Here is a 22201-nt window from a genome sequence, read left to right as displayed (position 1 = left end):
GTTTGGTGTCTCTCGTGTCCTTTTATAGCGAATCATTCGATTGATGGGATTCTTTGTGGCTGTCTTTCGTACATTATAAACTGCGATTTATTATTTTGTAGGATAGTGCTGGCAAAAATGATTGGGCATTCTTCTTGACTTGTTTTCAATTTGCGTTCCGATGGTGCCATATTGGCGGAAACGAATTTCAATGCACACCAAAATGGCGATAGCATATGGTTGACCAGGTAATTCCACACAAATGGCGTTATGGCGTTAAAAAAAATTTCCCGCATCAAAAGTAATTTTCTATAATAGGACTGTTAAATGAATAAGTGTTTATAATACATTGAAAACGGCACTTTGTTGTTGTTCACCCAAAAAGAAAATGACAACAACAACACAGGCAAGCCAGCTGACATTTGAACGGAGCCATTTCTGAACCACAAAGACACAATACGCTATAATATAGACACGTATATACGACATATCGTGTCTTCTAATGTCAAGTAACGCTGATGTCCATGGCGGACGGGAAAATGCAAACCGGATGAAAACCAGGAAAAATTAAATAACTGGGTGCAGAAGTAAGAGAAAGACCCGTAACAAATTTTGTTTCTGTATCTTGGCCGTGTGTACCGGATATTGTCACGAAGGCGATAAGCGAAGGAAACACATCGCCCGTCTGCTGTGTGGACCTGTTTTCAAACAGGGCCGTCTCCTTTTTCGCCACGAAAAGGTTTCTTTTCATTCTTGCTGCAACGTTATGTTACGCAACAATGGGGGCAACGTATAACTACATCGTTCACCAATCTACATAGCCTCTTTTGAGAATAAAAGGTGAAATTTGTTCATGTGGGTTCATTGCAAAATGGCAGTACAATGTATTTTACAATATCAGATAAGCTGGTTTGGGGGGAAGAGGAGGGATGGAAGCTACTGTTCATTCCGGAAGAGTAATGGACTCCTATCGTTTTACCCCTCTATGTGACAGGTTGTTAGCGAACCCTGCTAGCAATCAGTTCACCTTTTTTTTTACAGGCGATCGTTAAGGGCTTCTTCTTTCTTCATAGGTATAGAAAGGAAAGGGACCATCATCGTTGTTTAACAGACATATGGCGACGGGAAGGAACAGGTTTCCAACAATATTCGTACAGCCTCCATTGTCGTAACAGTCACCTATTTATAGTTGGGAAATTTCAGGTGTGCATTTGGAGAGACTGTACTCTGTTTTGGAACACCTGAGCGAGTTAGGTCTCTTCTCTTGTTCGGTTATGGGCAAAAAAAAAAAGGTTTTCTAAAGACGTGAAAAGAAAAAAAAAATCTATACCTGAAAAGAGTGAAAGAACCTTTTATTCTTGTGAAGAGGCAACGGGTCGTGAAGGAGTATACCACTCTTTAGTATGTATTATTAGAAAGAAAAAAAAAAAAGAAGAGGCCCAGGTTAAAAAAAAAATTTTTTTATTTCATTCGGAAGCCACTTACGGGTAGACTTATGTTGTACGTATACACACCACTGGAAGAAAATAAAAGCATAATGTGGAAGAAAGAGAGCGAAGAGTTGAACATCTTTTCCCCTCCGACGTCGTAATAGAAAATAGTAGACAAGGGCAAAAGGTGACTCGGCCAAGCTTTAAATCGTGGAACACCAACTGTCCTCATCTATTCACCACGGCATCTTCTTCTAATTTTTTTTTTATTATTTATTTATTTTTTTTTTTTTTTTTTTTTTTTTTGCTATAAAATATTGTTCTAATGACTGTGTAACTCACCCCCTAACTCGTCGGTTGTCTCGCTTCGTTTCCCGTGTCTCTGAGTTCGTCCTTTTTTTTTTTAAACGTCAAAATGTACAGAAGAAATGTTTTTTATTATTATTTTCCCTTGTTTCTTGTTTGTTATTTATTACTGCTGTTGCTGGTGTATATATCGGGCGTGATTTTTCGGTGTACACGGGTTGAATAGATGGGAATTTTCTATTAACGATGTCTCATTTTTAACGCCACCGTGAGAGACACATTTGTATCTCTCTCTTTACCTCGAAAACTAACAAGCGAAAGTGTAAATTGCACAATTTTTCTTTCTTTTGAGATTATTTGTCTGTGTCGCTAAACAATTTGGAAAAAATTCTCTCAGCAGGAGAGCCGATAACAAACGGACAAACGTATGTCCCATATGAGGCGTTTTACTCCAATCAAGTCGTAGTTTATTATCAGAATGTATAACCAACAAAAAAGTTAACGAGTCGAAATTGCAACAATAAAAAACAATAGACGAAAAAAGAAAATTGACAAATAAACATAAGAGTCGTTTAGAATGTTATCCGCTTCGACCGGCTATTTTGACTCGACTTGGCGCTCGTGTAAATTCAAATAGATTTTCATTATATACTAAAGAATCAGCGTTCAATCAAGAAAAAGGTACAACGATATTTTTATTTATTTTTTATGGGATGTATAGAAAAATCGGTAAAGGAGCTATGTATGTGAATCGGAGTTTGGAACAACCTTGCTTTAAAATTTCATTGCTCTCGCGGGGAATATTAGAAATAGAAAAAAAAAAGGGCATGCAAATTTTTTTTTTCTTTTTTTTTGGGCTTCATTTGGTTTGTGTGTGTGTGTGTCTTTTTGTTATCTGTTGGCCCACATCACAATTTTTGGACGTAGTTTCCAGGTAAAAGTCCTTGCTTGCCCCTCAGTCGACCCTGCCACCATCCCGAAGGATCTGCATTTAAAATTGGATAGGCAATCATACATTATTTACGTGCAATTACAATTACAAAATTCATGACTTCCAGGGTTATTGAATTCAAAAATTGGCAGAATGAGTAAATCAAATCAATTTTACCTTCTGATATGATTTCGATGATATCACCGACGTCCATACTTAACTCGTCCGTGTCTTGAGCCTGGTAGACGTACAAGGCCTGAAGCGATCGAAAGGAAATGAAATTTGTCAATTTTCATTTTTCCAAAATATATGTTGCTGTTTTTTTTTTTTATAGACCATCTACGTTTTGATGCGCGTCATAAACGATGATTGCACAGTATTAAAAAAAGAAACGATTCTATACGGTAAATGTACAATATAATTTGCAGCGTACACACATATACTGGGTTTATAGATTATTATCTACTTTACATAAATGTATAGATCGTACCCGAGCTTTGGCTAGTGCTGGAGGTTTCGGTTCAATTCGAGGCTTGGCCGGTGCTCGAGGTGCGGGTTGAATCTGCTTCAGCTCTTGCGATTTGTGTAGGCTTGCCCTTTTCACCCTTCAAATTGGACACACCACAAAAATTATTTGAAATAATAATAATAAAAAAAAAAATACCAAAGCTTACGGAACGAAAGAACTAAGGTAAGGCTTGCTTCACATTTTATTATGGAACATACGCACGAAAAAAAATCGACCTCCTACAATGCGCTAACAGCTATTGTCCGTTATTGTTTCCGTCTTAATGGGAACGTTACAGTCTAGCTCGGCTGCAGGGTCATTCGATTGTTTCTTGCGCTTCCAGCGGTTCCAGCCCAAAAAAAAAAAAATTATAACGGTCGTCTTACGATTTATCCAGTAGAGCAAGCACATTTTTAGGTGCTGCTTTCTTTAAAATAAACCAGGTAAGCGAAGATGGTGCTCGCCCCGTCAAGTGTGCATAATCAATTAGACACTAGCGACTGGTTGCAACAGTCTTTTCTCTAGGTTAAGGTTATCCAGCGGTATATGGAATTCAAGACCATCTTTTTTCTTTTTTTTAACGAAAGAAAAATAAAAAAAAAGAATTTTGTTTTAAAGGTTGCTACGTCAGATGCTATTAAATATGTAAAAAAAAAGAAAGGCTGGAACGCTGGATGAACAAATCACGATTGGGAATGACATTCAGAGCACCTTGTACGGCGTTCCATTGGTGGGGAAAAATCAAACAGTCATCTCACAATTCTCATTCTTCTGCGCTGCTTTTCCTAAAACGCAATCTCAATGTTCTTATTGAAAAAAAAAAGCAGGCTTCTAAGACTGAGAAATTTCTTTAATTGGATGTTGACTAGACATAAAAAAATATTTCCCTCCCATTACCAACGACAAATGGATGCAAAATAGTTGAGATCATTTAATGACGGCGGGCACGAATGTAATAAAAACGACCGCCGTGATCGACTGATGGAGAGTAATGATTACGATACAAAAATCATAACGTCAAGACTTCCCGCTGATTATTTTTATTTTTTTTACCTATTGCTACAGTTCTCTGTGCCTTTATTTGGAAAACTCCCGTTCGCGCTCCTGTCTTTCATGAAAACGGACGAAAATACAAAGAGAGAATTCAATGAAGCATGAACGATGCTTAGCATAGCAATTACATTCTCGTGCAACCGAACAGAAAACTTTGAAAACGGTTGAACTCGGCACACTGTTCCAAGTCATCCGACCATATTTCTTGTTTTTTCTCTTTGTTTTCCATTTATCCGGATGGATAAGTACGCGTTGCTTTATGTAGCGCAAACGAAACGATATTTGCTTGTGTTTGTCTAATAGGCAAATACTCTAAATGGGAGAGGAGCGAAACGTTTAACGACCGCAAATCGGAATAACAATTTTTGGCAAACCCCAAGTCTAAGAGAAAAAAAAAAAAAAAAATGTTTGACGGGTTGGCGGACGCGGAAGAATTTTTCTTCCATGATGGGCGCGCATCTTATTATTACATAAATCCTTTTGTGTGTACGTCTGAGCTTTCGTCGCTATGTATATAAGCCGTATTCAAATATGGGCATCGGGTATTGTTTTCCTTTCTTTCTTCCCGAAAAAGGTTCTTTCACGCTGCTACGTGCTGCGTTTGCATCGTGAGTTAACGGGATACCCAGGGCCAGCTCTCACATCGAGTTCCGTGAGCCGCGCTCTCTGATGTATACGTGGTCGGCGGGTTCAAGCTCAACTTTTCTTTACGATATATTTACAATCTTTTCTTTTTTCTTTTTTTTTTCTCCGCTGAGAAAATATTCCGGTGACCGGCATTGTAAATGTTTTAAAAATAAACAACCACGCGAAAAAAAAAAAAAGAAGAGGAGGAATCAGTTACCCGCTGACACCCGGGTCCGGCGTTCGCATAAAATCTTGTTGCCGTTGTGGATCGGTGTAGCCTCCGCCGCTGGCTTGTGACGTCACCGTGGATGATGCACCGCTGTTGCGTGGATGCCCCGTCTGCGGATGCTGTTGCCTTTGTTGTTGACCTGAATCGTCACACAAGAAGAACATCGAAAAATTGAAGAAGAAGAAGAATAAAAATTAGAGTTAAAGATGTTTTTTTTTTTTTTTACAGTTATGTGTGTACGCTCGAGTATTTTTTCGAGAACAATTTGTTATTACTAGTTGGGTCTTTTCAAGTTTTTCCAGCTGATTATATTGTTGTCTGCTAGTGTACAGTCACCTACACTCAGCTAGTTAGCAGATCATAAAAAACAAATGTACTTTAGCCAGAAATAAAGAACAAAAAATAAAAAGATGGGCTACGATTATTAGAGCGAGGTAGTCGACAGTCATCCAATCTAATCTTGTAAAAAAAAAAATTGGATCCCGTTAGGAAGCACTGTGTCATTGTACACAAATCATGACTTCTTTTTTTTTTTTTTTCGTTATTGGGGTTGGTTGTCACGTATTTTATACACAATTTTTTCTCGTTGATTTGTGCATGTCATGAGTTTCAAATCAAGTTATTCAATAACTCATCTGGCTTCCATTTTTTTGTTGTTGTTCTAGCTGGTAAAACCGCACGGCCGCTATAAACCTACTTTCCACACAGGCCAATAAGAAATGGACGCTGAAATCAAGAAATAAATCAACTAGTGTGTCCACCCCTTAGCAATGAGGATTGAGAAATAAATATTTAAAACAAAGACTGGAATGAGGTCGACGCTAACTTTGCCATTGCGTTTTTCTTTTGTTGCGTCATTCTTTTTTTAAGAAATGCAAAAAAATGCATGGGCTGTGAAAAAAACAAAACATCCGGACCTGAATTGATTATCTCGTTTCCCACAGCCATCATCTTCTCTGTCCCCCACTCCGGTATCCAGTCCATAACTCGCCCCCTTCAAACTGCTCGAATGACAAGTCGTATCCCTTTTGGAGTTTGATGGCGATCTCAAAAGATTCCATTTCTTACATAGTTTCGGTTTTGAGACTCGACTTTCAACCGGTGTGCAAGGAGGGGGTTCATCGTCTCGGTTTGAATTTCAATTCTTTAAGGACATAAAGGCTAAGCGGTGTGGTCTATTTATAAATGGTGGCCATCATTTTGTGGCGTGACATCCTTTGCTTTTAAATACCCCTTTTTACTACGCGGTCCTAACGGACGACAATGATTAGGGAGAAACTCAAAACCTCAATTCTTAAAATGGAGCTAGGTGACCCCGAGTGTCAAATGACTCGAATGTCCAAATAAACGACCACACGGGCATGACCTCATGACTCCGTGATACGTAAGACTCTCCTTTAAAAAATAAAAAATCAAATAAAAACAGGATGAAGTGAAATCATTCGGGAAATTTTAGACGCATATTAAAGCCACCCAACAAAAATGAGCATTATCTCTTGCAAGGAAATGGGTGTGGACCACCCTTCGTCTAAAAACTTGGATGACTTCATCAGCGCCTCCGTTTTTAGTAATAAAATTGTAAAAACCTCAAAAAAAAACAAAAAACAGATTGGATTTTAAACTGTTGAAATATGTACACCTCAAAGAGGAAATATTATCACCTAACGCGCTAACAAAGTGGACATCCTTTCGGTATGTAAAATGACCCTATTTAAAGGTAAGATTCACTTTAGATTTTATTTTGGGATTTGTATCTTTTTGCCAATTTTTCAATCATTCCAAAAAAGAAATTTTTTTCTTTTGTTTCTTTTACTTTGCTGCAATTTCTTGCCCACCCATTCAATTGCAAGTTTTTTCTGCTCTCGGCACACCTTGCCGCGTTGGGGCATCAATTTGGGTCGTCTATACGTGGCGTTGCTTGTTTCTAATAGCTACCGCAATTGCTAGTCGACGAATAATCACATGAAAATTGTGAGTATTACAAGCGAAGAGGGGATAACATACGTATACGTAAGTGATTACAGTGAGGGAAAAAAAAAAATCTAAAAATTTCGGGCGATGCCGCCAATTTACCGATGCTACGGGGCGTGTTGAAAAGCCCACATGAGACGCCCTTAGACAGAGAAACAGCAGAAAAAAAAAAGAAAAGGGTAGGTGGGCACAAGGGAAGAAATGGCCAACCGTGATGGATTGGCCCGTCAAAAGCAACGGGCCCTAGTTCTTGTTTTTCTTTCTAATTTTCCGGTCATCCATCTCCCGTTCAACACGAAATAATAAGACCTGGCTAAGCTCTAGCTTTGCCTCCGCTTGTTTTTCAATCGATCGGCAGCTACACACAACCGACCGATTGAAAAAAAAAAAAAACGGGAGATGACGGTTAGACAGACAAAAAAAATCGTGCATTGCACTTTGTACGTTGACCGGCTGCGAACAATGACACAAGGGTGGAATAAATTAAAATCCGAATTGAAATCAATGATTTCAGACATTCTTGTTGAGTCATTGTTTACACACTCTTTGGCCACTTGTCATGGCCACGCAATTGCTTTCTGCGGTGGATTCGTTTTTTCTCGAAATTCATTTAATCGTCTGAAAATGTTCCTATTGCTCCGTACTGGTTCGTAATCATCCCCACAAAATCAATCACAAATGGGACACAATAAAAACGTGACAATGGTGTGCAGATAACCCTTACAGCAACAGTTTCACGATTTGTTATTGTAGATTGGCTGAGTGTGTGACACAATCTGTAAATCGGCTTATTCCAACCTCCTGTACTTTTTCTTGGGAATTTTGACAAGATCATCAGAGCTGCAGCTTTTCTTTCTCTTTTCTTTTTTGTCCACGGCCATCCTCCAGGTGTGTGAGAGCTCAACAATGTCTTCGATATTCGCGGAATGCGTTTTCTTCCCTCTTCGCCCCTATACACTACAGACGTTTTGGATCATAATCACCGATCGATTGTGTAAAATAAAAATCCGCCTATTCGTAATCCAGCCGGGCTTCTTCCCACCGATACACAGGTCATCTACCCTCCCTTTTTCGACACACACACACGCACACGCACTTCCCTTCTTTTCCCCTAGTGGTACATCCCATCCGGAGCTAATGGTTCCGTCTGTGGTATGCGGCCAATCTGATGGGCGTCTTCGATCTATACGCGGATCGGATGCACTTTTCTCTCGGATGACTCCATTCCGCAGTACACACCGGAATCCAACCAACCGATTTATTTATATTGTTATCCAAAATCCGTGTGAGCGTCGTTTCCACCATATCAAACTAGCCCTATCTAATCATCTATTCCCCTTCCTTTTTTTTTCTTAAATCATGCATCATCATCGGTGCCGTCTTGGTCGCCGATAGATCCTCCCTCCTCGTCTACTTGACGGCTATTGTGTACGTAAGTCCAGCACCCTCTTCTCCGTTTGTTCAGTACATCTTCCGATATAAGTATTAAAAAGAAAAAAGAAAAGCCTTGGGCCCTAACTTGGAATGCGGTGGAGTTCTATCCGACTCTCAGATATTTACATTTTTTTTTTTAAGACCAAAGCGCCCGGCCTTGGTCATCTTATACGCAATTCTAAACCGAATAATCCAATAACAATACCAGCAGCTGACGACGATTAACGCAGCAGCTGTGTGACGACCGTGTGGCTTCTGTTTCCTTGTTTGTGATTGGCAGAGAGAGAGGCAGATTGATTGATATCCGTAACGATACGGATGAGAACTGGGCAAGATTGAGGATATGTTTCGCTACACGAAATCACAGCCTTCTTGCCAACCGAGAAACCGCCAACGTGATGATTGAGGAGCAAAAGACATATTTTAGTGGGCACTGCTGGTAAGTTCCGCAACTGAAAGATTTTCAGACGACCATGGGCGTAATAACATGCCACTGAATGATTTTCTTTAAGAAGTTAGTTAATTAAAAAACGGGTGGCCCTGTCCGCGCTTGGTTGACGATTCCGATTGCACCATATTAGGTTTCATCAGCTGGGAATGTGCAATTATTTATTGGTTAGTCGATACTCAAGAATTCGACGTGACTCATTTCCCGGATATATCGAATAGGAATTCAGTTTGAAGAAGGGATTTGATGGAGCTAGCACAGCCTGACATCTCAAACAATTTGGCTCCATTATTTTGTTATTCTACTACTACTATTCGGAAAATGCAACGGCTTTCTGCTGTGCTGATTTCTGCCATCATATCGTCCTTAAAAGAAAATGGAACCCCTATCTCAAGTTGCGTGCCAATATACAAGTCGGCCTTTGTTACTTTGCTGAGATATTTACATTGCACGCCATTGGGGATTTTCGCTTCTCATTTCGAAGGGAATTATTATTTTTGTTTCTTTTTATGTCCCAGTAAAAATGGCCACATATTGCGATCGGTTATCGACGTGATATACGACAGCTAATATATAACCAAGGGACGATTGGAAAGCTCATTATCATCTGATTTCTCACGAACTGATTGAAAATTCCCATTCCTCGAAACCGCATTAGCATAACGTTTTTCTCCCGACCTCCACCTCATTTGCATATTTTTGTTGTTGTTTCTAGATTGTTAGCAAATGGACAGTTTGATCGAGTCCTTGTCCTTGATCATTTTGGCTCAATTTATGGATGAGAGTAAATTGAAAAAGAATTCTTACCTGGATTGGTAGTCGGTAATCGAAATGCTCCTGGATTGGTAGTCGGTAATCGAAATGCTCCTGGATTGGGAAGTCGGAATCCTCCTTGACTGTTAGGTACAGCTGGGCGTACGACCGGCTGATTTGCCGGAGGAGGATGAGACGGCGGCGGTGGAGCGCGGGAAGCACGATTGAAGGAAGGGTTCTTTTTAAGACCGCCAGGTGGCTCCACGTAGCAGTTAGTGTTTCTTGCAGCCGGATTGGGATTTCCTTGTGCAATACTTGGAGCGCGATTTGAAGGTGCAGCTGGTGCGTTTCTCGTGGGTCTGATTTGATTGACTGAATTTGGCGCCCTTCCTTGTGCATGAATCCTTTTTGATTGCTGACTTTGAGGTATATGATTGTTGTTGTTGATTCCCTTTGTCTTGGAATTCACGACTGTGACCACACGACGAGCCACCTCCAGTGTCTCGTTATCAGGTTCCAATCGAAGAGATGGTCCTGTTCGACATATGAATAAAGAGATTAAGTTTTAACTCCCTAATTGCCTTTGTTCATGATAGCCTTACTCATTGTGTTTGGTAATCCAGGTCCAATTGAGACGAGCAAGGTTTTTCCAGACATCTTCAAGATTGGTTCTTCGCCATTTCCTGCAATCACTTTTACCATCCTGAATCCACCACCAGACCATCCTTCCTTCTTGATGGAAACCTCCATGCTAGAGGGATAATAAAAATGCTGGTCATCTCAAGGTAGGAAAAAACAAAACTGCTTGCCATTTTACTTGTCGGTGAAGTTCATGGTGAGAACTCTGTTGAAGTTCTCTTTCAGTTTTCGATTAAGGGTAGACAACAGCTCTGTCTTGAAGATGGACCTGATGAGTGTATCATACTCATTGTTCACATGCAAAACGAGGAAATCGTCCTGATCGAATTAGGGAATAGGGAATATTATTGCAGCAGATGAACTTGTCACGCAGCATATTTTTACGCACCTGCTTTGTACTTGTTGAAATTTGTCTGATTGTATCGATTGGTATCCTTCGTTTGACCACTTCGAAAATCTGCCCTTTCTTTGGTCCTTTTTTGACCTTGTCACGACCGATGAGGAAGACGGTTTTCCCAGTCAAAATGAGATCACGTTTGGTAGCCTACATGGGAACACGAAATGAGCATAACAGTTCAAGGGGCCACGTTCAGACATTTTGTTTTTCAAAGATAAAAAAAATCAAGTACCTGGAATCGTCGGTCGTATTTGAGGACGGTCTCGGCGAATTCAATTTTTTCTCGTTTACCCACCAGAGCGCGCAGAGCAGGTTGATTGTCCAAACCAATATAATCGCCGACGAAACCGCGGTTAAGCGAAAACCTACGGCGCTCCTTTTTCCCGAACACGATTTCTACCCACATTGAGACCGATAGTTAACTTAATAATAGATGACAATAGAGAGGGTCAGTGATTATACCGGCTGCTTGTTCGCGTTGTTTCTGGCGCTGTCGACGTGCAAAATAACGGCAAAACGCTTTTTGAATGACTCTCGCGTAATGATCGTATCGGCGTTCTCTCATTTCTTCCAGCAGGAACAGCTGTTTGTTTTTTTTGCGTATGATATAAATCATGTTGTCTTTACTTTTGAAATTTACATTGCTAACAACTATTATCGAGCTCTTGACGGAACGTTAATCTTAAAAACGTCGTACCGATTCAGGCGTCTTGATGAAAACTTTGCTTTTGCCCAGCTGATATTCGGCTGGATCCATGTTGACGGCTTCCATGACGATTTTGATTCCAGCCCGTGGGTCTCCTCTCCACGCTGGCCACGTTTGTTTGCTGATAATGGCATACCTATTTTATTTTTTTTTTTCGTTAAAAATAGAAATGGTGGGATTGAGTTCACTTGATTCTTCCTGCTTCTCCGTTTGTTTTCAATTCATCTTTCAAGATAAATTGGAAACTAACGGGAAAAATATCTTGAACATTCATCATTCATTTAATGCGCCATTTTTTGGCCCGTTGTTTTGATCTGTTAACCTAAGGCGGTTTTTGCCCGTACAATTTGAATAGCAAAAGATCGTGAGATAAAATTTTCGGGTCAGTAGGTCTATAGAGTAAAGAGTACTCGATGACGAGTCTTATTTTTTTCATTTAGCGTTACCTTTTGAGGAATTTTTCAAACGGTCGTCTGTAGGCGAATCCGGCGCGCCTGACACGAATGTTTTCCTTCAGGCCGAGATATTCCACTTGATGTTTGACTCTCGCCTCTTCCCAGTCGTGCGGCCTTTTGGTCTCGTTTGGTTTAATGCACCTTTGCAGTTGTTTTTTTTTTTTTTTCAACAGTGAGAAATGTAAAGATAATGTTAGTTTTTATAGTTCTTGGTCTGTGGCTGGGAAAAACGAAGGAACAATGACCTTGGTCGTCCTACCGAATATAGTGAGGTGTACATTTCATGAGAGCCTCAACGAGCTGATTGGCCTGCGACTTGATCTTGGAACCGGCCGTTGTGGGACGCGTTTTCGTCGAGTTAGGGGCCAGCACTTCGGGAAACAGACCGCGTATGAACGAGCTGCAATTCGGTCCGAGTGCGAACCACAGCATAGGAAAAAGAAAAAAAAAAAAAGACCAAATTTTTTGTGAGAAAAGCTATTAGTTTCAATTCTGAAGTGTTTGGTAGACCCTCTTCCCTCTCGAAAAAATAAAGGTAAATAAATAATCAACATTAGATTTGCTCGGTTGGTTTCGTCGTTCAACTCGGCCACGGTATGGCGAATAAACACACAGAACTCGAAAAGCGATTTTTTTGGGGGGAATAGAAAAAGCGAACCCGCTTGGGCGGGAGTCTCATCATATCGAAGGCAACGGTAAATAAGCGTATCGGTTCTGGTTATTTGCGCTCATCATCCGATTCGTTTGTGCTGAACCGCTTCCGTGATTTCGAAAGCGAAAACACACAGAAGACAGTCGGACGAATAAGTTAGGTAAATGTCGTTTTTGAATAGACTTACTTTTTGGAATTTTGCATCAATTCGATCAGATCGTTGAAGAAAATGTCGCGGTTGCGGTCGCAGAAGCCCTCGACTTCGTAGCTGACTTTGCCGGCGTAGTGGTGGATCGTGAAGCCGGACTTCCACGACTCGAAATGCTGATGGCTGCCGACACTGGAGCATAATTTCTGTGGGGGTATAAAAGAAAATAAATAATTTTTATTATTTTTTTTTTTTTGGCGGTTGCATCATAGAATTTTGGGTTTTTGACGTTCGATCAAACGGCTACCTGTGCAATAATCATGAAAAAAAAAAGAGAGAGAAAAGGTTGTAAAATTGGAATTTCCTGGATCCCCACTTTTCCCTTCTGGCTGTAAATCAATCCCTGCATCATTGATTTGTCTGGCTGTTTTTCCTACGTCTCTTGTTTATCTTTTTGAAAAAAAAAAAATTTTATTCTACTGAAATAGTTTCTTGTTGCCTGCTGGTTTACATCAAGTTATATTCTTTCTTTTTTTGACGTTTTTTAAGCTTTTTTTTGAAAATTGTATGCCCTTTGGGTACAACATATTAGAGGTTGTGTGCTTCGTAGTCGAGACGTTCTAGAATTGTGCAAGACAAGCACCCGGGGTCTTTAACACTTTAATGATGGCCAAACAAAGACGTGGTTAGAAAAAAAAAACCACTGCAGAAATGGGGTCGTTTTTCATGATGACGGCTGACATTTTCATATGTTTATTTTTTTCTGTAACTCACCTGTTTGAGGTCATTGTCGGCACCTTCGCTGACTGCGTGGAGCGTAGCACACACGTCGTCTAGGATGGCCAGCACGCCAGGAGGTCGACGGCCTTCGATCAGCTCGCAGACGATTTGGTTGTTGAAATAGTCGATTGCAGTCCATTTGATGCCTTCTTGCACGTATTCCTCCTATTGTGTTGCATTGCAACCCAAGAAAATGAAAAAAAAAAAAAACATAACAATAAGATCGTCATCATCAGCAGGCGCCAGGCATTTTTTGGGGCGTCGTCCCAAAAAATGACCTTGTCTCGTCCTAATCAAGACCCCAATTCTTTTCCACGATCATCTCTCTTGATTATGCATTCATTTTTTTTGGCTGAGACTCAACATTTTTTGTTGAATCACTTTAAAAAAATGATTTCTTGTTCTGAAATCGTTGAGAAGAATAGCCAAACGTTGGGTAAAGACAGAAACTTCACTAACGAATCTGCCGAAATTGATAACTTTGGCGGGTGGGATCGTACTCTTTTTTTGTCGCTCATTTGAACGTGCCATTCCTTTGCCTGATACGAAATCTAATTCACGACAAAAGGACGATGATTCGGTGCCGCAAGAAGACGAAATTAGGGCTGTTGGCGAAGCTTGCTTAAACTAACGGTAAAGTCGGGAAGGGGAAGAATTGATGAAAAAAGGCTATTTGCTTTAATATACGCGGGACAACCTTTGATTACCGCTGCTCTCATTTAGAAGAATTCTGGATAGGTATTTTTTAAAAGTAAGGTTAAAAGAAGGACATTGCTTTTTTTTCTTCATTCTTTTTCTTGTGAACATTTTGCGCAACATGTGCTGCTTGTATCGTTTGAGGATGCGAGGAGGACGTTCATAATTTCGTGCTCTGTAAGGTCGTCAACAGCAATTGCTGCTGCGGTGTGAACGCCTTCATCAAAAGACGCACGACGTGCATAGGAAGACGTTGCTAGGTGGTGGGTTCCCACACCAGACACACGTAATGGATCAACTTAAAGAGCGAGATGAAAAAAACCGTTAGAATTTCGTCGTTTTTTTTTTTTTTTTTTTTTTTTTTTTCATCTTCTACGAAAATTACTGGCGCCTGTGATTTGATCGTTTTCGCCATAAGGGATCTTGCTACGGATGACTTGTAAAAAAAAAAAAAATTATTGAATTTTTTTTCTTTCTATTTTGGGATAAATGAATTCCTTTATTTTTTTTTGTGCCTCTGCGTGGGCTGAGCGAACGAAATTTATCGTCTGCGACAGCGTTCCTCACGCAATTCGAAGCAAGATGTTGTTAGGCCAAGTTGACTTCCTCGAAAATAGCACGACCTGATGACATGCGTGTAGGCCCGTGAAAACCACAAAGATTCGAAGAAACGGGCACACCGGTTCGACCTGCCTGTCCGTAATTTTTTTTTTTTTTTAACAGCTTGGAGGCCTTGTTTGTTCGATTTTTTTTTTCTTTTTTGCTGCAATGATTTCAACAGCATTATTTTCACTACGGTTATACTTCTTTTCTATTTATTTTTAAATTCCCGTTTGATGTTATCAGCCAATCTCGTGAAACGAAATGAGCAAAGGTGACTGGCTATCACCGTGAAAGGATTGCCAGTTCTCGGTAACTGTCATAATTATTATCTTGTCGTCATCAATTTTTATATTTTCAATTTTTGCTGTTTTAAATTATTTTTTTTTGATGCCTGGAATTGATGGACTCTATAAAAAGTTGGCCAGCGGTTGGTGGGTCACGTCATTTTTATTGACCCGCATGTAACACACATCGATTGCAAAGGGGGGAAAATGGGTGGGGGGGGGAGCGGGAAGCCTTCATATGAAGAGGATGGGAAGGGTTGTGATGGAAATCGGGACTTTTTGGATACCTGGCGGAAACCACACGAACGAAGTGGGGTGGTGGGAGAGAATGCGAGCTACGAGGGGTTGGTTGGATTTGCGTCGGTTGCACGGCAACAACACCAAACGGCGGAGGAGGGAAGAGCACCGCCAACCTCCCCCGGCTGGGCCACCAACCCGTTGGCTCTTTTTTTTTTCTTCTTCATTTGAAAACTCATTCAACACGCGAGCTGCGCTTCTCTTTCTTGCCCCGTTCGCTCTCTTCTGTCTGTTGTTTCCCTTCATATAAAAAGGTGCTCTTCCGTGTGGCCTCCAGTTAGTGCAAGACTGCGGTCACAGCCGCTACCAAATCTCTCGCCGAATAACATTTTCGAGCAAACAAAACAAACACTACCGTGTTCTTCCATTTTAACAATCGCAACTTCTCTTCCGCCATCCCAATTTTTTTTGTTCGAGAAATTCCCATTTCACGCTATCCCTTAAACAATTTGTACAACGACGTTTATCCAATAATATCAAGAAGAAACGACATGGCATCTTCTGCACGGATTAACAGCTCAACTGCCAAGACATTGATGGTCGTTTGGCTGATGGCGGTCGTGGTGCCCAGTCAACAGAGACCGAGTGAAGAAGCCAGTTCTGTCAAACCCAATTCTTGGATCATCCAGTCACCCGTGAAAAGGCCTTTGCCCGGTCTGATAGGTATTGGTCTTCCACCTGGTGGCATACTCCTCATGACGATGGAACCCAACGCCACTATGGACGAGACGCAACCTCAACAACAGAAGCAATCGTCGACGGCCCTTCCGTCCGTTCCAGCCACCGAGGTCACGAGCGAGTCTGCACTAGTAACCGAAGTTTCGTTCGTTAGTCAAAGTCCAATGACTTCGACGGACGTGGAAGAGGTGGCCGTCACCGACACACTGTCCACTTCATCGATAGGCACGGAAGCCATCAGTGAGGCGTCGAACAGTCCCACGCTGGAACTCGAAACGGTTACGCAAGAAATCTTGTCGGAAGAAACGGAATCGCCATCAGATGAGACGCCAACGACCGAGCCAGTCACGGACGCTGCCGACGTAGTCGTAAAACAAGACGGCGACGCAGGCCCCGTCATGGAAGCATTAAAGGTAGCTAGTGAAATCAGTCAAACGACTGTGCAATCTATTGAACTGACGACAATTAAAGAAGATGAAATCACCACTGGTTCGCCAGTAAAGCTTTCCGAAGAAGCCTCTCTTCCGGCAGAGCCTAGCTACGACCCTCATTTGATTGTAGAAGATGAACAGCAAACTGATGAGAGCGATTCGAATTTAATAACGACGACGACAGAGATGGCCACCGGTGATGTAGTCAGCGACGAAGACATAACAACGGAAGCTGACTCGACTACGGCAAGCGCAACAGAGGATTCCGTTCCGCATTCTTCAGAGCCCACCACCCCGTATCGTGTAATTGGAGATAGCTATTCGGACATTTATGGAGATGGCGAGAAAGATGAGACGCCAACAGCCGAACCTAAAGATTCGACGACGTCTTCAACGACTACGGAACCTCCCACAACAATTAGTGAGAAATTGAGCGATGAAGATGTTACGAGCGAAGAAGAGTCGGCCGTAACGAGCGGCCCTTCTGAATTGTTGGATTCATCCACGGAATCCGGATCGGGCGCGGGATCGGATGAAACTTCTACCGATGCCGGATCAGGTGTAATTTTATCAACAGAAGTTAGCGATGAATCAAACGCTCATTCGGGATACGGTGCCAGTTCAGATGCTCCACTAGACGTGGCGGCCGATGATTCCGTCCCACTTGATTCGGAGGTCACGACAGATTCATCTCGTTCAGAGGCAGAGAGTCCAGCTGTGACTGAAGTCGCAGAAACGGAAGCTCATGAATTCCTCGTCGTCACAACGGAACCCATCCCGGAAGACCCGGGGCTCGGTGATGCGGTAACAGAGATTGAGAATATTGACCTAGGCCTCGAGAGCAACACGGAAGGCAGCAGCAGCAGTTTGATCGCATCGCCACCAGCTGTCGCCAAGAATGCTGGAAACAGCCGTAGCCTCCTCTCGAAAGAAGAAGAAGTCGATGTCAAAGCAGTCGAAGACGTGACCGAAGTCGCTGAAAAAATTGCAGATGATTTGAAGAAATCTGGCGACGAAGAGGCTAGACAATATCATCGTCCGTATCCAATTCGATACGGAATGCGACCCGGAGGAAGGCCTGCGTTCCGACCATCCATCGATCGCCACGATCAAAACTTTCGACCGGAGTACGAGGCCAACGATTTCAACGTTATTTCCCGAACCTACGACTATTGCTACACGATGTGGTGCAAGTTTAAGACGACACTGTCGCGCATCGGACTTTTGTAGTACACTTCCCAGGGATCAATAATTTTTTACTTCGCCCTCCTATTATTTAAAACTTCCTTATTATTATAATTTTTTTTTTTCTCGCGTCTTCTTTATTTTTCTTTCACCCCTTCTTCATTTTTATATGACGATGTGTTTCTATACGATTTTTTTTTATTTTTAAAGGAAACAAAGTTTGTCCTACCTGTTCGGCTTTGAGAGTCAGTTCGATGAAGATCTGCTGCAATTTCTCGTTGACAAAGTTGATGCAGAACTGTACAACGCAATTAGGCGATTACTCCTGATGCTCTTTCAATTGATTCCAATCCAATTCGTTTTTTTCACTTGCCTGTTCGAATCCGTTTTTCTCGAAAATTTCAAAGCCGTAAATATCCAAAATGCCAGTGCTGTAGCCCTGCGTCGTCGTTACCATGGCAGTGTTTACTTTCTAAAAAAAAAAAACACGCACACACACACAAGTTACTTTGTTATTCGGTTTGATTCAAGTCTCTGATTGCGTTTGGCCTAGTTTTTTTTTTTGTCTTTCCCGTTTGAAATAGCACGTGACGATTACCTGAACGAGGAAATCGAACATTCGACTGTACAATCCCTTGGCCAAGGCGTCCCGGCTATAGCAGGCCTAATGTATTCATTCGTTAAAAAACAATTAGCTTCAAATTGAATTGCTTTTTGACAGTAAAAAAAAAAAAAAAAATATCACCTGTTCGACGTTGAGGGTCATGTTGACTTTTTCGCGATGGCTTTCAAATATGCGACCGGTCAGCTTTGATTTTAATGCCACTGCATCGATTTCTAACAAGAAAGCCGGGAAATCCAAATCTAATTTTTTTCCCCCAATAAAAAAGAATTAGGCCCTTTGAAATGAGATTGGCAATATTTTGAATTATTCTTTTTTTTTTTTTACATCGGTCATCATGGACGCTGGCGAAATTGCTACGGTCCTCGGTGAATGAAATGTTGCCCAGGTGTAGAATGGCGGCTACCAATTGCAGAACGTTTTGTTGTTCTTGAGCGCTTAGACCCACGACGGACATGGCTGCGTATTTCCGGTTGAATTATTCATTGAAACACAATCACCCGCACACATCGTCGAATTTTGAAACAAACAAAAAATTAATTGATATTCCTTTTTTTTTCATCCTTTCCTATTTTTAATTGTTGAATTGTTTTGTATCAAACCTTTAATGGTTTCTTGAAACTCTTGAACGTCGTTAGTGCCTTCGACTGTGTAAGTGCCGCTCTGGTTGAGGTAGGCGTAATTCTCCGGAGTGGCCAGCCCCAATTGCTCTGCAAACATTTGAACAAAATATCTCACCATGAGTTTCAATTGTTTGTTACTTGAACTTAATTTATTTATTTGTTTTTTTAATTTATTTGGGGGAAAATTTGAGGACAATGCGAAATATACTTGAAAAATTTGAGGACTTTTGAATTAAAACAAATTTTAATTTTTTAAAATTTGGCAAGTCATTGTGAATCGGCTGTTATTTTGTATGGCCACGGGAATCTGTCGTTCCCTATCACCGTTTCCCTGTAGTTTTTCCTAGAAAAAATTTGGGTTCAACGCCTTACCTTCCATACGAGAGTCGGCTCCAGCGCATAATTGGTAGAAAATATGGAAGCTCCTTTCTTGGCGACTGCGCATGACGACGCGGGATTTTTCCAGTAAAAAATTTGAGATCTTGCCTCCGACCGGCTGGCCTCCCGTTGAGAATTGAATTTCCACGTATTTTCCCTTTGATTTTTTTTTTTTTTAAGGAAAAATGGTATAAAAATCAATTCTCTTTTCTTTTTAAAAGATGATTAGAATTTGTATTAGAAACTTACGAAGCGGCTGGAGTTATTGTTGCGAACCGATTTTGCGTTGCCGAAGGCTTCCAGGAGTGGATTGGACTCGAGTATGACGTCTTTTAAGTGGCGTACGCGGTCGCCACCCCCCGATACCCGAGCGATGTAATTCATTATGTATTTAGCCGCAACTGTTTTACCCGCACCAGATTCGCCACTAATTTCATTTAAAAGCAAACGAAAGAAGAAGAAGAAAAAGAGGGATTTTTCTTTTCCTTAAAATGATTAAAACTCGTGAAATTAGGGGGAAATTTAATACCTGATGATAACGCATTGATTCTCAGCGTCGATTAACATGTTGCGGTACATGTTATCTGCCAAAGCATAAACGTGTGGTTGGTTTTCATACGAAGCCTGTCGTGCATGTAGAAAAATAGAAAACAAACAGGAAATCAGATAAATTGAACTACCGTTGTTTCGTCGCAGTTGGGGTGAGGTGAATGGCTTTAATAAACATGATGTATGCAATAAAAATAAGCCAACAACAAAAAAATATATTTCTTACAGCGCCCTGGTAAAGCTCAATTTCCTTGTCGGTGAAGTAAGGCATGTTTTTGAATGGGTTGACTGAGACGAGGACTGGGCCGATGTACGTCTGTGTTTTTTTTTGTTCAAGTAGTAAAAAATTATTTATTATTGGAGAGTTGGCACAATTTCATGCTCTTTTTTTCCCCTCGTTTTGCGAGAAAGTTGACCAACTTACAAATATTTGATCGTCCAAATAGCGTTTACGTAAATTGGAGACGATTTCATCTTCTGTAACTCGCGAGAGCAACACCATGTCGTCCACGCCGGACGTCCTGACATTGTGCGATTGCCAGTGGTAAACCTTTTGGAGAGACAAACGTTTTAATTTTTCATGCCTTACATCATTCAAACGCCACTTAAGGGACCGCTAGGAAATCCAGGTTAAATTCCCCCCCCCCCCCTCATTAACTAAACACGGTAACCAGAATGGACATATAGGGACTCGATTCTTGAATGGGCCATGGTTTACGAACCGGACGATCGATCGAGAGAAAACGCAAAAAAAAAATCAAATAGACAGGTTTTTTGTATTTAGGGGAAACCTAAATCCATTTTTTGTTGGTTGTTGTTATCGAGTTTTCCCTTTTGCGTTCAAAGAAATCGTCTGGCAGAAAACAAACATACGAGAAGACCCTCTTTCCTACATGTAGTACCTCGTCTTCGCCTGTCGGCAGGATGAGCCTGCCTTTACAAGGCATGTGGAACTTTCTCCGCGGATGATGGAGATGGAACGTCGCCATTCCGGTCGTTATCGCCGAACGACCCACTTTCGCCAATCCATAGTTGTGTTCGGGTGGCGGTATCGCTGGAGCGCGGCATTTTCTGCCTCTCGTCCGCGGAAGCGTGGCCGGTCTCGTCGGAGACAAAGGCATTGGCTGATGATGAACACCCCAACTTGGCCCCGATTCCAATTCACTCGCCGGTTTCGATTTGCCCGTCCTGCGTAACATCCTCCACACAAACTCGTTGACCAACTCGTACTAATGTCTAACAACTGCTTGGGTTGGCGACAACGATCTACACACCTGGCCTTTTTTTTTTGTTTTGTTTTTTTGTCATTTTTGAAAGGGGAAAAAGAAAAAGGTCCCTTATTGTTTTTTTTTTTCTATCTCTTCGGCTTTTCCTACCTTGTAATTGGATTAAAATCCTGCACTGCGTCGACGCTCTAAGCATTTCCCTACTTTGTGTGTGTGTGTGTGTGTGCGCGCCTCTGCGTGTGTGTGTGTAAGCTGAGAAGGATAGGGTATGTTCCCGTTCTAACCCTCAGTTGCTGCCTTTGCCAGCTCGACTTAATTGGATGACGAATAATCAATTATTCATTTTCTAATGCACATTTTTTTTTATTTACGAAGGATACGTTCGTGGTTATTTTATTATTATCATTTTTTTTTTGCGCCGGCTTTTCTTGTTTTGATTCATTTACGCCTTCACTTTTACGGAAACTAGAAAATTGATTGTTGCTAAATTTGCTTTTGGTCGTATTTGTTTTTTTGTTTTTTTAATTTTATTTGTTGACCCTTGGCAATCAGGAAAATTTTTGATTCTGGCACACGATTTGTGTCTTGTGTTGATTATGCGACGTCACACGCGTCACGTTCGATTGCGACAGGCCCACGGAAGGGAAAACTATTTGATCTTACGGTGCTTTAATTTAATCTGCCATTTCTTATCGCGTTTTCTTCGGAACTTAATAAAAAAACAACAGCTGACTGATAACAATTCCGATGAAAGTCCTTAATAGAGAAGATTATTCTAATTTTCGAACATGGCAAATAGAAGAATATTATCGATTTTGGAAGACAGGCTGAAGGACGATAGTGTGGGAGGTCACAAAGTGTTGTGTGTATGCGATAACCCAACCACCGCGAGCGCCAACGCCCTAGCGTTTTTGAGTTGTTTCCGTCCGGTAGATCCACTTTCTGGTACGTACTCCCGAGAGAGGGGGGGGGGAGACAAAAAAAAACAGCTGAATACGCCCGACTGCTTGCTTGCCCGTTATTAATCGACAAGCCCTCCCCCTCGCCCACCTTAAAAAAAAAAAAAAAAAAAAAAACATCCCCCAAAATACCCCGTAAATAACCGTAACGATTGGCATGAATTCCCCTGATGAGTCATCGTAATTTCATTTTTTGGCTTGGGTCTCATTTCGAAAACTGGACT

At 41.3% G+C, this 22201-nt stretch overlaps 3 protein-coding genes across 3 annotated transcripts in view; 2 read left to right on the top strand and 1 right to left on the bottom strand.

Annotated features, from left to right (window-relative positions):
• Positions 1–2159: 2159 nt before the first annotated feature.
• On the bottom strand, positions 2160–21032 carry LOC130689429 (unconventional myosin-If-like). The gene is made up of 27 exons (XM_057512386.2): positions 20695–21032; positions 20217–20342; positions 20019–20108; positions 19773–19867; positions 19493–19670; positions 19238–19400; positions 18845–18952; positions 18570–18701; positions 18366–18484; positions 18219–18284; positions 17994–18092; positions 17850–17918; positions 13441–13611; positions 12706–12872; positions 12126–12266; positions 11858–12007; positions 11403–11547; positions 11168–11288; positions 10938–11101; positions 10697–10852; positions 10487–10626; positions 10272–10420; positions 9724–10203; positions 5052–5202; positions 3137–3251; positions 2824–2902; positions 2160–2700 (listed from the first exon to the last, which is right to left on the bottom strand). The coding sequence occupies exons 1-27, from the start codon at positions 20989–20991 to the stop codon at positions 2624–2626; spliced, it is 3948 nt and encodes a 1315-aa protein (XP_057368369.1). The 5' UTR covers positions 20992–21032; the 3' UTR covers positions 2160–2623.
• Positions 10322–22201, top strand: part of LOC130689018 (neuronal acetylcholine receptor subunit alpha-10-like) — a 35308-nt gene continuing 23428 nt past the window's right edge. Inside the window, exon 1 of the mRNA XM_059496376.1 lies at positions 10322–10454. The gene's annotated coding sequence lies outside the window, so the exon portion shown is untranslated. The remainder of the gene's footprint in view (positions 10455–22201) is intronic.
• LOC130689057 (mucin-2-like) lies at positions 15764–18972 on the top strand. Its single transcript, XM_057512083.2, has one exon. It carries the CDS (start codon positions 15818–15820, stop codon positions 17663–17665), a length of 1848 nt encoding a protein of 615 aa, XP_057368066.1. The 5' UTR covers positions 15764–15817; the 3' UTR covers positions 17666–18972.

This window comes from Daphnia carinata, chromosome 7 (assembly GCF_022539665.2).
Source record: "Daphnia carinata strain CSIRO-1 chromosome 7, CSIRO_AGI_Dcar_HiC_V3, whole genome shotgun sequence".
Taxonomy (NCBI): domain Eukaryota; kingdom Metazoa; phylum Arthropoda; class Branchiopoda; order Diplostraca; family Daphniidae; genus Daphnia; species Daphnia carinata.
This window is presented reverse-complemented; position numbering and strand designations above follow the sequence as displayed.

Bases quoted from the DNA above. Each gene is read 5' to 3' on its own strand.
- LOC130689057 (XM_057512083.2), top strand. From the start codon at position 15,818: ATGGCATCTTCTGCACGGATTAACAGCTCAACTGCCAAGACATTGATG.
- LOC130689429 (XM_057512386.2), bottom strand. From the start codon at position 20,991: ATGTTACGCAGGACGGGCAAATCGAAACCGGCGAGTGAATTGGAATCG. The intron at 18,702-18,844 runs GTTTGATACAAA...GGAAATACGCAG, and splicing joins GTTTCAAGAAACCATTAAAG to CCATGTCCGTCGTGGGTCTA. The intron at 3,252-5,051 runs GTAACTGATTCC...TCCAATTTGAAG, and splicing joins CCGGACCCGGGTGTCAGCGG to GGTGAAAAGGGCAAGCCTAC.